General features: G+C 43.6%; 1 protein-coding gene across 1 annotated transcript; it reads left to right on the top strand.

Moving 5' to 3' along the window:
• Positions 1–10,297: 10,297 nt before the first annotated feature.
• On the top strand, positions 10,298–13,934 carry LOC310959951 (neurogenic differentiation factor 2-like; the record flags this gene model as incomplete). Its single annotated transcript, XM_083931507.1, has 2 exons — positions 10,298–10,427; positions 12,854–13,934. The coding sequence occupies exon 2, from the start codon at positions 12,861–12,863 to the stop codon at positions 13,932–13,934; it is 1,074 nt and encodes a 357-aa protein (XP_083787633.1). The 5' UTR covers positions 10,298–10,427; positions 12,854–12,860.
• Between the last annotated feature and the right edge of the window lie 2,569 nt (positions 13,935–16,503).

The following is a 16,503-nucleotide window of genomic DNA, read 5'->3' as shown; positions in this document are numbered from 1 at the left end:
ATGAAGCACGTCCTTAGATGTGGCTGTGAGGGAGAGAAGTGGGTGGAGGTAGAGGGGAGGGACTAAGGTCCAAAAAGAAGGTGGAGATATAAGGAGAGAGGGGAGGGGCCCGAGCAAATGGGGGAGGAGAGGAAAGAGGATGTAATAGAGCGGGGGAGTGGCTGTGTTTTTTTTTTTCCCCTCGCTATCTAAACTGAGGTTGATTTGTAATCAGAAAAAAATAATAATCTCATCACATCAGCTGAGCCTCTTTTGGCCTCTATTTGTGAATGAGAGATTTATGGTGAGAGAGGGAGGGGGCAAGGAGGGATAAACAAGAAGAGAGATGCGTGGAGTATGCAGCAGCTAAGCTCACCACTACTGTCACTAGATTTATTAGGCTGGGTGGTGTTTCACGTGGTGCTGTAAGCAATGATTAATACCTCATCAGGGTTGCAGTTCGTCTCTCATCCTGCAGAGATTCATTAATAACTGGGGGAATCCCATTGGAATGTTTTTAACCTGCAAACAGCATGTATAAATCTAATGAGATACTTAATAAGCATAAAACAACAGAGGGAATAGGACATCTTTAAATGGAAAAACACGTACAAATGTTGGATGTAGAGTGGGCAGGAGAGAGGAGGCATGATTGTTGATGGCAAAAGAGAGAGAGAAGGGCAGCTCCCGTGCTATATTCAGGCCCTTGTTGTTATTTCACTCACATGGCAGAGGGATTTGGACAGTGAAGAGCAGTGGATTTGGCCTCAGGGCAGAGTTGAGCTTTGGCATTGGCAGGAATGAAGGAGATATGAGTGGTGGTGGTAGAGGAGGAGGAGGAGGAGGAGAAGGAGGAGGAGTGGGGTGGCTGGAGGGGCTTATAGTGGGCAGAAAAGAGAGGAAGGTCAAGGTGTATACAGCTCTCTGGGAGTGCAACTGGTGTTTACAGAAACACATTAAACACTCAAGTGTATTCGAGTATTCATCACCCCGGTCTGCGCAAGTTCTGTTAGTTATTCACTCTGTCCATGCGGAGGAGGATGGGGGGGCTGTGATCTTTGAAGCATTTGTCTGGGTGTTTTACTGTAAAGAAAAAACCCTCCTATCTAGAGCAAAGCACCACCCCCACATGTCTGCAGGTGGCAACTCATTATTGCATTATCTTTAGTCTGAAAGGTTTTGATTCAGGTTCATGCTAAGGAAAATACAGACTAAGTAGTTGCTGAATGTTTCTGAAGAAATTAAACCTTTTTTTCAGTCACCTGCTGCCTTGTGTGGTTGTATAACTTCAGCGAGACTTACGCAATGAGGAATGTGTAATAGGCTCTGTTCACGAAAGCGGCTCACTACGAGGAATTCCAGCATTCAGTGGAGCCAGTGATTGAAGTAATTGTCAAATAAGGAACTACTGGAATTAGAAACATTTTTTTATTTTAAAAGCCTGTCCAACCAGGGAGTGAGGAGCAGCTTTTTTAATACTCAGAGAGACTCCTCATAACATCTTTAAGATTGGCATTTTAATGCTTTCATTTTGATAGGGTCATGAAAGGGGGGAGAGAGGGGCCCAGGCCTCAGAGTCTTGATGGCATTATGTCTGGGCAGGATATAACACCCCAGTGCCTTTGTTCTCCATCCAAACAAATAAGATCAGATCCGTACAGATGGATGCTGAACACTTGTTTGGTTCGAGGGCACTACACATGGAGAACCGGGGCATTAAATGGATGGTTTGGATTCTTTTTGTGGGGATGTATTAGGCAGCCTACTTATCCATAATCAGTGTATTACCTACGGTAGAGGGTGGACGGCATGCCCCCAGTTTAGACAAGCAGACAGGACGACAAGCAATGTACTGCTGTGGATGAGGGCGGCAGCAAAACACTTATTTAAACCACCTTAACAAATCACTACTCCCATAGAAAATGTTCACTATTTTACTTTTGCCGTTTGTTAGTTCATAACCCTTTAAAACACCAAATTAAAAATGTTTTACTGTTTTTGTCAATGGAACTTAAACTGAGCCCTCTGACGGGAAATAAAAGCTGTGAAAATATTCTGTCTTAGGTGTCTAAAACATACTCAATTACAGGAGAACTGCAAGTGGAATAGTTGTGGCATTAGACAAACATTGAAGAACTGGTTTAAAGCAGAGTAAAAATAAGAGAATATTGGTAGTCACTGCAAAGATATCCAACAACTAGGCCAGATGAAACTGCAAATATGCTATTTAAGAGGCTAGAACTAAACCCAACATCAGTGATGGGGGTAGTCAGACGTCTGCTCTGTTGCACCTGTAAACACACCTCACAGTGAAGTCTCCATGTCCCTGCGTACACTAGTACGTCACTGAAGCAAGCTATGAAGTCAAACGTGATTGTCAGCTGGTGTCAACTTAATCTTTAAAATAATCCTTTGTGCCATCTGCCATTTTCTTGCAAAATTACTTTTCCACAAGAAAAGATTGAACTATATTCTATTCGTTGTTCACCGTTTCGAAAGACTTTGTGTTGCAACCGGAATGAGCGAGCCAAGAAAAAAATGGAAAGAAAATGAAAATAGTCTAACACAGACTAAAAAAGCAAGCGCAAGGCTGGTACAGCAAACATAAACAGGATGATAAGCTGTGATCTGTCTTTCAGCCTTGGTTAGCAGTTTTACTGAGGAAAGTATAACTGCAAATAAATACAAAGACACAGTAGTCATTTGGAAAAAAGGATAAGAACATGATTACAAAAAAGAGAATAACAGAAGAACAATTGGTGAGGGTGCTACCATAGACACAAGGTTAACTTATGTGCTGCGCAGTAGTTTTTAGATAAAAAGGACTAAAGACTGACTCACATAAAAATATTTCTAGAAAAGGATATCAGCACATGGAGACGTCATGCTGGCTGGATTAGAGCACCAGAAAATCAGATGTAGGGCACCAGTAAATCAGTTTTTGTTTTTCAAATTCTGACGACAGTCTGTTCTTGGACAAATCCAACAATATTTACTCCTGGGGGGATTCTCTGCCCTGTCAGCGAGGCGTCTGCAGCTCCACAAGGGCAGTTAGAGGTTAGATTCAAATGTGAAACTATTTGGCGTGACAAACATCACAGAAATACAAAAGTGTTACACCACAACAGTCTCGCTGGATTACTAGAGATACAATTGTCAGGTATAAGCTTTCAAATCAATGAACACAGAAGTGTCAAAGCAGCCAGGCATTGTAAATTCCTCGGGCCGTCTGTCATATTAACAAAATTACTCACACACTGACAAGTAGAACAAATCGCTCTAATTGGAAACCAAATGGATAGTCTTCCGCATAGAAACTAATTTCTGCCTAAATGGATTAACAAAGAAAACCAGCTCAAAGAAAAACTCGACTTTTATGTTCGGTTCACCTCAGCTGATCATTATATACTCCAATGTCCTGATGCTGCACCACTTTAATTAATTTCATGTTTGATCTGTTATATTGTTATGCAACCACTGCCTCTCTACAATGTTTGCAGCTTTGTACACCCCTGGGAGTATCTGTATTTGTCTGTACCTCTAATTAGGCCTGCAATGTCACTTGCTCTACTTATGATGCTGCTATGGGTATTTACAGACACCGGTTAAACCAATCTATATCTAGGCCCACATGCTTCTCTTTTTATTGCGCTTCACTGTGTGTGTTTAAACATTTTGTCTCAGGCATGTCATTAAATCATTGTGCTGGCAGAACCAGAGGAAAAAACTCTCAAAGATGGATCACACAGAACTCTACGCGTGTTAATAACTCCAGGAGCAAGCAGGGACATGCTGTACGAAATGTGGGACAAGTACACACACACACACACACACACACACACACACACACACACACACACACACACACACACACACACACACACACACACACACACTGGAGACACTCCAAGTCAGCTCCAAAGACAGATTAGGAAAAAGTGTGTAATTGTATCTACTCCTAAACTTGTACCACGTGAGAGTCAGTGGAGTAAGAGCTGACAAAAACGTCCCTGTTATGAAAGTGATTAACAGACCCCCCCAGGATACCTGACCTGCTATGAAGACCAAATGCATTCTGTGTATGCAGTCTGAATGAATTATAGCTCCAAACAATAGTAAAAAGCAACGGTATTGGAAAAACTAAAGAATGAAGATATTTAGCAAACATTGTTATTGGAGTCCACTCCTGAAACCATCTCTTTCATGCTATCTAATTCTCTCTACCTGCCAGGTGCTCCAGTGGTAATAAGCTGATACCTTGCAGGGGATTTCAGGGACAAACATCACTGTAAAAGGTGAACTATTCCATTAATCAGGATCACAGAGAGGCTTTGTATGGTCATAGCAGGTGTCCTGGTAATTCTGTTGACAGGGCACAGAGTGGCACTGCCTATCGTTCAACGCCTCACTTGACTCCTCGCTCATCCCCCTCCATCTGGTTATATAACATACCATCACACAATAAACAGCATGAACAGTCCTAGTCACCTACACCTGGGAGAAGCTTCACTGCTCATTTCAGTGTCTGCTTTGTCGGGACCGTGTTGGTGATGAAGGAGGCATGTGCACCATCTGCTGTCCTGTTGGTGTAATCACAATTCAGCATGGCATGTTAATTAATGGTCATGAAGTTGTGTTGTTTTGTTCTCTTTGCTTTCATCCAGAGGTCAGAGGTCAGACACAGCAAAGGACATTTAGTGAGGAGTTCCTCAAACTCATCATGTTTTTTTTTTCAAAGGCATTTTATTGATCTTCTATTTGTTTTATGTCATATTTTATCCAACACTCCACTCGTCATTGATTTATATACAAATGAGTATTCTTGTTCCACTGATTCCAGTTTGCATGTATTTTTATTTCTTTTACTTGGACAATGAATAGCTTTTTTTAAACAAATGCTTTAATGTTTTACTTACAGTTTCAGCAGGGAGGATGTTTGACTTTAAGTAGGAGATTTTTCTTGTGCAGATGACCCGGCCCAAAATGGTACACTGAGCACTGCACATAAAAATATGACAGAAAGACAAAGGGACAGGCAGGGGATTACCTCCTCAGTGTGTTATCCTTACATCAGACACCAGAGACCCAATATCCATCTGGAATGTGTTGGGAAAACAGTGCATAATGGGATAATGACTGAGCATTTAGAGAGAGAGAGAGAGAGAGAGAGAGAGAGAGAGAGAGAGAGAGAGAGAGAGAGAGAGAGAGAGAGAGAGAGAGAGAGAGAGAGAGAGGAGAGAGAGAGAGAGAGAAAATGAAAGGAATAAAGAGAGAAGATACACAAGAAGAAAAAAAAAGGATTGGATGTACGAAGATTAGTTTGGCACCAATATGGTTAAACAGGAAGTAAAAGTGTGATTCCTAAACTAGGGTCTAAAGACCAACACAAGACATTGTCGAGTTCTGCTTGAGGTCCCCTGCAAAATTAACAATTCACAATGGCTTCTTTTATCATGAAAACATTCAGTGAGAATCTGTAACTATTCTGTTTCAAGGTTTTTCTCTCTCTACAGTTTGTAACTTTTCGCAAAGAACAACCAGATCGCAGACGTGGACTGTAACAAATCTTTTACATGAAAAAGAAAACTCAAAACACTTGTGTAACTCCTGCGTAATGTACGGGTACATGGAAATGATCAAATGTGATCATTTAAATATAATCCAGTAGATGGCAGCATTTTGTTACATTTGGCTTGTAAAGAGGCTAATTGACTGGAAGAAGCTTTCCTAATGGGGGTTGAAATTGAAACTGAGGTACTCATTTAAGATAGAAGCAAATTTCAAAAACATGTCACCACTGAGGGACATTTAATAGATGCACCAATCACTTCCAAGAGGATGAGGCAGCATGCAAACTGAGATGCTATGGAGACAGAGTGAAAATATTGTGCTACATGACCAAAGATAAAGGGAACACTAAATAGGTAGGAGATTCCTGGAAAGGGGAGGAAGGTTTGATGAGTGGAGGATATTTTTCAAACTTTGATATGGAGATTTCAGTGGGGTAGACAGCTGACAGAAAACAATATGACTACAGACGTATGAGTGTTTGTCTGAATGACAATATGTGTGTGTGAGCGGTAAACTGGGGTGGGGTGTTGGAGATGTAGCAGGTGGAAGACATGGTGGAGGCAGAGACAGAGGAGGACGTGGCAGTAGGGCAGTGATTTAATTAGCACCCTCTACCCCCTCCAGCCCTTCACTCATAGCATCAATAATGCATGGCCCCTTGTTTCCACTGCCATAATTAATCCTCTCTTACTATAATTAAAAGCCAAAAATCCCACAAGATGGTTCAGCTTGGCCAGGCACGGGTTGGGTTGGCACAGGAACTGATGAAAAACTCCAGAGCTTCACACACACCCTGCGGACCGACAGATCGACAGACAGACATGTTGACAGAGAGATCAATAGTCGACCCAACTGCAACACGAGCAGAGTGAATGAGGCATGAAAGAGAGCTGAAAATACACTGAAAATGTGACATGCAGGCAAATTAGATGAATGAATTTGACAGACCTGAAAATTTGCTTTTGTGTGTTTGTGAATGAGCGAGAAAGTGAAGGAAGAGCGAGCCAAGCACAAATCTACCAGTTCCACAAATCTACCAGTTCCACTCCCTAGAAAGGAAGACGGATGTAGAAGGATGCACCCACACACACACACACACACACACACACACACTTACATACTTACACAGCTATCCTGCTCCCAGATGAGGTTTGTCTCCACAGCAGCCAAGACAGACGAGAGGGAGAGGTGGAGCTTTCTGATGCTGCAATTAGGACCACACTGTCTGGGCGAGCAAACAAGAATGAATATTTCAGTCCAGAGATCTCCGTGGGTACCTATGGTGGGGGCCTGGCACACCTACAGGCAAACACACAAACATACAGACACCCACACTCACACATACACATATACACAACTTACCACGGCTGCCAAAATTATTCACCTCCCAATCACAGATGCCACAATTATCACATCAGTATCGCTGCGTAAGTGATGCCAACTGTTATGCTCATTGAACTATTGTACAAGGATTACAATATCAGTATAAATATGCATCAGTAGGAAAGTCGTAGTATGTAGCTGTTGGTTCCTCCTTTGTGAAAATAGCAGCATCAAGCATACAAGCTTGGCCATGTGCCAGGAAACAACAGAGTTGGGAGAGCAGAGGTCATATCTCATATGCAACCTACATTTCTCCTCCTCTCTCTCTCTCTCTCTCTCTCTCACGTACTCTTTCAGACAGAGAGCACTCACCTCGCTCAGTCACCTCTTCGGGCTTCTTCAGCAATTTTTAAATGATGCTTCACTTCAGAAGCTCCAGGGTGCACACACCCTCTCCACAGCATGCTCCCCCAGTCACACACGGGACTTGTACAATAGGAGCACTCCCTCTGGTGTGGGTTCATTGTCGATGCTCCGCGCAGCCCTCCTCCTGCCCCGCTGTCCTCTGCCCCATCTCCACTTGATTTATCGCTCTAAAATACCACTGCACTAATTAGTCAAGTAATTAATTAATAGGCATTTGCATTTGTGCATATGCAATTAGGGGGCTGGAGAGAGGAGAGTGCAGATGGGGTCCGGGAGTCTGGTGGGGGGTGGGAGGGTCTGTGTGAGTGTGTGCGTGCATGTGTGTATATCATATTTGTGCCAGCAGAAGTTTGCACTTCTTCCAGAAAGACAAGTGAAGTGCAGGTCATCACCTCGCATGTCTGACAGTGAGAGAGGGAGGAAGGGAGGGGAAGATGATGACAAAGGTACGGAGGTGTGGCTTGATGACTTTGAAAGGCTATTGGGTGTCATTTGACCATAGAGGAAAAAGAGTGATGGAGAATTTGATATCTTAAAGGGAAAGAGCTTCGAAATTTTGCATTTTGATTACACGCACTTAGCCTACAAAAAAGCACAGCAGGTGGCCCTTACTTACGACTAATCCACATACAAACAGGATGCAAAATCATTCTAAAATATCATAATTCCAAACAAGCTCTCCCCCAGCGTTTCAATATCAGATCAAAGCCTCCCTGGTTGGAGGCGCCTCTAGCCCAGCGCTGACTAAAGCCGGATTGTTGACATTTACCATTTATTTTGGCAAGGTGACCTGAAGGTTGTTTGGGACTTGTTGAGAATCATCCACCCCCCCATCCCACCCCCCAGCAGCTGAGGTAGGATAGGGCACCGATTTGGCTGGCAGTGAAGCTCCAGGCCCCTTTACTCCCCCTCCACACACACACACACACGCACACACACACGCACACAAACACTAACACAATCACCCCACCATGGTTTGGGGTAGTGCCAGGTTACCATCCCCTCATCCCATAAGGGATGAGACACATTAGTGAATGTGCGGCATCACGGCTCCCTAGCCACAGCTGCCACACTACTGGTGACCCCAGGGATGACCCCGCAACCCCCCAAACGCTCCCTCAGTTAAGATTGCGGAGGAGATGTAGGGGTGATCCAGGCCCAAGGACACGATGAGCTTCTATCAGCTATTTCTCAGCCGCCAGGTCCCTGTCCCCTCAGTCCGGTGTGTGTCTTTGTGCCAAGTTGGACTTGGTGGTCAGCGAGCTCATTTCTCCCACATTAACTCCACTAATGTCTGCTAAATAGAGAGATCTCAAAGCTGGGATGGACACAATGCAGCAAAGCGGACATACTGAAGGGACCGGGATGCTGGTGGCAAGGAATTCTTGCATCTACGCCACTGATGTGCCAACATGCCTCCTCCTAAATCCTGAGCACCTCTGCCAGCTCCTGCCAGCACCAATCCCCTGTCATTTATAGCTACACCCCCCTTCCTTCATATTTTTCATTCATCCCTAGTGGGCCTGCACACCTGGGTCTCACTCTCTCCCTCCCCTTCTTCTCATTGCATCTCTTCCCCTCTCTCTGATGCTCGCCTCTGCAAGCGCCCCTCACTCAGAAACACCAGCAGCTTCTCTGGCAAAACGCACACATTCGGACCCAGCTACCAGTGAACATTTTGATCTTCACACTTAACCTCATGAGCACCAATCCGCACAGCTTTGCAGCTTTGGCAAGTGGGTCATCTGCGCCCGGTGTTGTGCCCACAAGAGTCAGAACAAATCACAATTGGTTTTGGTGGTTGTTTCTCTGGATACATTGAAGCATAATTTGATCCAATTAGGTAAATAAATAAACAATATGCCTTCTGTTCCACATCCTTAATGCACTTATAATGCATCCCCATCCCCCTACCCCAACTGACTGAACCAGAGATGTGATGGAGGGTAACCCTGCAACTAAACCCAGTTTCTTTCATTTGCTGAAGAGTTCATTGTTGTAATGCTATAAGACTATACAGTATTATTGTATTATCGTCTTAAACTTGTACATGGAAATAGAGTATTTAAAGAGGTTAATTACTTTTGTATGTATGATTTTAAGCAGAAATTATTTTGCTTAGGGCTTATTTACTGTATTGTCACTTAATGCACAGAACACTATGGCTTAGACACTGGGCGAGCCTGAGGTGTAATCACTGCGATATTCCTACTGAAGGTCAACCTATGTATTGACTTTATCATATTGAATTGTTTATTTACCATCTATTATCACGATAATCTCCCTCATGGTGACTGCTCGAAATCTGTGCAGCTCTCCTCTAAATTGGATTAAACATTGACGAGTGAGTTTGGCAGGTGAATGAGAAAATTCACAGGTTTGATTAGAGGAAAAAAATAGACTACAACCCTTGAAGCAGCAGTACAGGTCAACAATGATGAGTTTTGTTGTTCCACCATTTTATTTTCTCTCTCTCTCTTCTGTTTTTTCCTCCTTTTTTCTGGCTGTGTGAGCTCTAGCGCGGTGACAGATGGCGATGCCCTCCTCCTCCTCCTCCTCCACCTCCTCCTCCTACCTTCTCTCTCTCTCTCTCTCTCTCTCTCTCTCTCTCTCTCTCTCTCTCTCTCTCTCTCTCTCTCTCTCTCTCTCTCTCTCTCTCTCTCTCTCTCTCTCTCTCTCTCTCTCTCTCTCTCTCCCCCGCGGGCAAATCTCTCCGAATGCTGGCGCATGTCAATCACCGGGCTCTCATGTGATGGCTCTTGCCGGTGACGTGCCAGCCATATGGGCGCTGGCATCACAGCCTTAGCTGGTATGTAACCCCGTCCCCGGTAGCTCACGGTTGCCACACGCGCACTCTCACTCTCTCTCTCACACACACACACACACACTTGCACACAGCACGCATGCATACTCATACATATACACACATTACGAGTGCGCGCGCCGGGAGAGGAGCACCCCTAAACAACCCGTCAGCGCCAGTGAAAGAAAAGCCGCGCGCCGCCCGCCTGCACCTTTACACTGATCTGGAGCGTCGGTTCGCTCGCTCGTCCGGTCCCTGAAGATGGTCTGAAACTCAAGCGCGTGTTTATTTTTCCTCCCAACCCCCGTGAAGAGCTCGAGCCGAGGTAAGTTGGAACATAAACAACAACAACAACAAAAAAAAAATCCTGGATGCTGAAGTGGCCGTCCAAAATGGAGGAGAAATTAATCTACTAAACAGATGATCAGATGTCTATTAATGAAAGGTGTCATCTGTGTTCTAATGTACTTTCAGTCGCCTGTTTTGGTGAATTAAAGCACCCTCTCCCCCTCATAGTTTGTATGATAAAATCTACTGGCATGAATCCATGTGGGAATTTAATGTATAGTCGCCTTCTGCGTCTGTGACTTTGCACTGGTATGTGCCTATCGATCCACGGGCGTGTAGTGTGTTTAGATGTGGCTATGGCACACTTTGAGATCCATTCCAACAACAACAAAAAATGAATAATGGACATTCACGGCATTTCGTTTTATTACACGCCCGTGTGAGCGCTCACTCCCACGCTCTCCCTCTGCGTGCCCTTCAACTTTTGACATCCAAATCCACCTGGATTATAAACGCTAAAATCAAATACCAAGCTCGAGTCAAAAAAGAAAGCGTGTCCCGCGGTCCCGATTTCAATCCTCCAGGATCATTTACAGGGAGCAGTCCTAAAGGCTTGGAGTACGGCAGCGCACGGGGCTGTAAATAGATCACATCGGACACTAATTTGATTTAGAGATTCCTGCGTCTGGACCCTGAACCAGAGAGACAAAAGACAACGCAAAGATAGGAATTTCTTTTGGGAGATTTGCACATCAGCTTCCGTTGTCTCAGCGAAAGGACGTCCTCGACCTTAATGGGAGATTTATTGATGATTTTGTCGATGATTTGCACGTTCAATTCCGGAGCAAATGAAAGGGTGGGACAACGCCATTGAGTGTGACAGGCAGTGTGCAACATGATTTATGTCTGTTTGTCTTGTTTTATCTTCAACAATTTATCTCCACATAACATTGTTCAAACCGCAGTCGTTGCTGTTGCACTGGGGCTATTGCAGGGTTGTTTTTTTTTAGTTACATGATTGGATAGTTGTGTTTTTCGAGTTGTGTTTTTATATTTAACGAGGGCTAAAGGGATACAAGCGATTTCCATCTGCAAAGGGGTTAACGTCGACCAAAAAGTGCTTTGAAATCACGCACTCGTGCATACTGAATTATGTGTGAAATCTATTTCGTGTAAGCTGCATGCTCTGTTAATTAAACGTTGTTGTGTTTTTTCCTTCTAATTGAGCAAACCTCCTGAGCCTGAGATTTAAAAACTAGATTTCGCCCCTGGCACACCCCCCGAGATAATTAACCAACCATCACAGCCTACCTTACTATGCGCTGCGAGTCTATCTGCTGCTGCACTATAATAATAGATGGGAAGTGAAACATGTTAGGGAGGAAGCCAGTGGATGCTTATTGGAGCTGTCAAAGATCACCTCGTCTCTCTGTAGCCCCTTTTTTCTGGGATGGGACTGCACTTACTAATCAAGTGGTAGGCTGATCATTTATTGTATTTCTCATTTTAGATTTACCAATGCTTGCTTGATCGTTAAGTGATAATAGTTAATTGGTTGATATTAGTTAAATTGTGGTTCGTTTTAACTGAGCCTATAATGATTTTGGGGCTTTTTTTTTAGAAATAACTTATTTTTCTTGTTTTATCTTTTGTATTCATTCATTTAATCCGCCTTCTTTTTATTATTATTTATCCAATAGATAACGTAAGTAAAAGTGATATTTTTTCAAGGTGTAAACCATACTGGTATAGGCAACCTTTCATCTTGGTTCTTGCTTTAAGGCCATGATGTGAAAATTGCTCTCAAAGCCTTTTTACAGGTTGAGTTAGGGTTTGTCTCTAAGCCTTAATTTAATAATCAGCGTGATTTAAACGGATATACAGCCCTATCAATTAAATAAAAATCCCCTTTACCTCCTCTGAGGAGAGGTGTACGGTGTGGATGAATAGTGCTGGAATGCAGCCAGGAGTGTATATGGGCGTCAGGAGGAGTGAAAGTGGGGGCCCCCAGGGGACCTGTAATGTGGCCCCTGCCGCTGGGACCCGCTGCGAGAGGACGCGACAGGGCACACGGATGACAGCAGGGAATTAAATGTGGATCCGTCTGGCTGTAACTCAGCGCAAAGCTTTAAGAGCTGACTTCTCCCTCTTTTTTTATTTCTCCCAATTAACACTTTCTGTCCTTGAGGCAAAAATAACGAATCGGATATATTTTATATCAAAAAGTCACTGTGTTGATAGTGAGTTTTGGTGACATTACATTTTAAAATCTATATATATTCAGTGGAGCTTCGATAATACTTCTATAACCTCAGTATTCGGATGTTTGCGCAATAGTGAGTCATACGACTGCGTTTTTTTTTTAATTGCTTCGTTGTTTTAATTGTACATCCACATATACACTGTGTGTATCTCGTGTGATTGTGATGATTCATTTTTGATTTCCCTTTCTCTCCTCTCCAGAGCCACAATGTTGACGAGGCTTTTCAGTGACCCCTCGCTGCTTCCCGATGTGCAGAAATACTCGGGCTGGGCGGAGGACAGCGATGATGATGATGATTCCAAGATGAAAGAAGATGACGATCAGGACACCCAGGACGACACGGAGGGGTCTGAGCTGAGAGGAGGCAGCCGCACGCACTCCGAGCACGCCGGGGAAGACGAAGATGACGACGAGGTGGAGGAAGAGGACGACGGAGAGGATACAGAGGGGGACAGGCCCAAGAAAAGAGGCCCCAAGAAGCGCAAAATGACTCCGGCCCGTGTCGAGCGTACCAAGGTGCGGCGGACAAAGGCCAACGCACGGGAACGGACCCGCATGCACGACCTGAACTCTGCGCTCGACAATCTGCGTAAAGTGGTGCCATGCTACTCCAAAACGCAAAAACTTTCAAAAATCGAGACGCTGCGGTTGGCCAAAAACTATATCTGGGCCCTGTCGGAGATACTGCGGTCTGGGAAAAGGCCCGACCTTGTGGCTTACGTCCAGACGCTCTGCAAGGGACTCTCCCAGCCAACGACCAACCTTGTGGCGGGATGCCTGCAGCTGAACTCCCGTAACTTCCTGACCGAGCAGCAGTGTCAGGACGGGGGGAGGTACGGGTCCGGATCCTTCTCCATGCATTCCTATCCGTACCAGTGCGCGCGTCTCTCCAGCCCCCAATGCCAGCCGGGCTCGAACTCGCATCCGCTGAGGACGCACGGCTACTCGACTTACGACTCTCTGTACGGTGGGAGCGGATCTCCGGAGTATAACAGCCCCGAGTATGAGGGGCCCCACAGCCCGCCCCTGTGCATCAATGGCAACTTTTCCGTGAAGCACCAAGGCTCTGCGTCCCCCGACAACGAGAAGGGGTACCACTACTCTATGCATTACTCCGGCCTGCCTGGCTCCAGACCCACGGGGCCCCACAACCTGGTGTTTGGCTCCTCTGGGACCCGGAGCGGCATTCACTCTGAAAACGTCCTGCCTTACCACGACATGCACTTACACCACGAACGGGCCCCCGTGTATGATGAACTGAACGCGTTTTTTCACAATTGAAAATGAGAAGGCCATCGTGCGTCCCCTTGCAATCAACAATCTTACCACGGCACACTTTTTAACAAGATTACCTGCCAGGATTCCCATTCTGGAGAGATGTTTGAGTCGTTGTTATGAGTGTTTTTCCTTTCACTTATTCCGTCTTAACTTTCTCTTTTGCTGTAGTCAGATATGTAGTGGAGGGTAACCACCTGCTCAGTCTGGTTCTGTGACAACAGAATTCACCCAGCCTTTCAAGCTGAAATCAATATTTAAAAGGAAAGTTGGAAAAAAAAAATCATATCAAGACTTATGATGATAAGGGAGTTTGAAAATATTAATGTTTCTTAAAGTGTGATTTGTGTTTGTATCGGTGGTTGTTTGCATCTTGATGACTGGACGTTTACCCACTTATTTATTTACCACTACATCACTGGCTACAGCTGCACATCGACATTGGCGGTTATTTTCTAATGAATTAGAAATAAATCATTGAACGTCAATGCTAATGCAGATCACATTTACTCGCCTCTACGTGCGAGATTTGAGAGGTTGTGTTTTTTTTTAAATAATGAAATGTAAAGAAATGCAGAGGGGGAATGCTGAACCGATAAAAAAAAAAGTGCTAGTTGGGTTGTTTTAGAAGAGTCGGTTCTGCAGCAAATCAATCGTTTCGCATCTATGCAAAACCCAACGAGACCACAGAGCGAGGCAACGAGGCTCAGAAAGACACACACACGCACACGCACACGCACACACACACACACACACACACACACACACACACACACACACACACACACACACACACACACACACACACACACACACACACACACACACACACACACACACACACACACACACACACACACACACACACACACACACACGGGGCTGACCGAGAGAGGTCAACGTCCCAAAAAAAATAATCAAAATGAAATCAAACATTTTTCTCATTTTATTTGTTACTCTGATTCATTCATATTCTTCTAATTGAGCCATTGCACTGTATTATGATTTCAAAGTCAATTTTGGTTCAATATTTGTTCAGTTTTGATTTGCAATGTTGAATGGTTTATTATCATGATTACTATTATTATTATTATTATTGCACGTATTTATTGTGTTGTTTCTTGTAATTAATGTTAATAGTCAATGGAAATGAAGGGATCCCACGTGTTGCTACGCATTTTTTTTTCATAAAATTCAAGTCTTTCAACTTTGTATTCAACCAACTGTGTGGTAAAAATAAAAATGACAATAAATGAAACCGTGCAACTTGATTTTTTTGGTCACCTATCGAACATCCTCGGTATCACATTAAACATCAAACATTAAACAACTTCTCAGCATTTACTTTGCAATGGGAGATTGCTAATTCGTATTTATATCGAATTGAAATCGAATATCTGTATTTGAATGGTAAAAGGCTTTAAGAAAACATTAACCTGCAGCAGGCTTTTTTTGTTAGGGGATAAAAGCCTGTTAGGCGGACCAGGCCTGGTGCCACAACCTGCAGGAGACTCTCGCAGAGACTGTCGCAGAGCCTCGGGGCCTTCATCCTAAAAACTGGGACAGAGGGCAGAGGGCAGTGTTGTCATTTTGATGGAGTAAACTGGTGCCAATGCGTCCTTTTTATTTGGCAGAAAGCTCAAAGCAGTACATGCATGTATGGATGAATTTACATTGCAGGACGAAAGCAGATTTGGTGTAAACTTCGATTCAGTGGCTGCAGGGTGATTTAGAGTCTGGACACAGTGGTGCCAAGTGATGCATTCAAGGTCATCAGGATAATAAGGATCTGCTTCACTTTCTCTTGACCGTAAAGACGAAACGTGAGGTAGAAATGTTTCAGCACCGCGGAGAGCTCCTGCAGCTGCAGTTTGTTTCAGATAGTTTGAGCTTCAAATCGAGTAAATCTGAGTCAGTATGATAATATTACAACAAATAATGGGTTTGTCGTTCACACCACACCACAATGCTTCAGAGGCTCGTGAACACATTTTAGGATTTACACACGTTCTGCTATTTCAGGTTTCAAGGTTTCGTCAGTGCATAAGAAATGATATAAATATAAGGAAACAATTAACCTTCTCTCTTTGTATAAAAGAGCGAGGGTTTATGTGAGAAATATATATGTCTGTATATATACAGACATATATATTTCGATATATAATATAAATATTTTAATATATATTTAAGAAAACTGATGCCTCATGTGTTCCTGAGATCAGAAGGCTATTCATTTAATAATAGACCTACTTGTTGAGAAAAGTCTCTGCTTTTGTAAATAACAAAAATGACAGAAGGCTTTACAGCTTTGACACCACTGACAAAAATGTAAATATTCGTATATTATAATATAATATCATGTGTGTATGTATATATGATATAATGTTTGTAGGTATGTATGTATGTATGTATACATATATACATATATACATACAGCATAATATCACATCTTTCGATAATGCATTAAACATCATATATGAATTATAAAGTCGACTCCCCCCTTTCATAGCTTCACCTCTTGTAACTTTAAACACACATCTCATATTTATGTCACACATTTGAAACATGGATTCAG

Source organism: Echiichthys vipera, assembly GCF_963691815.1.
Source record: "Echiichthys vipera genome assembly, chromosome: 17".
NCBI classification, from domain to species: domain Eukaryota; kingdom Metazoa; phylum Chordata; class Actinopteri; order Perciformes; family Trachinidae; genus Echiichthys; species Echiichthys vipera.
The sequence above is the reverse complement of the archived record's forward strand: the minus strand, read 5'-3'. Positions and strand labels throughout refer to the sequence as shown.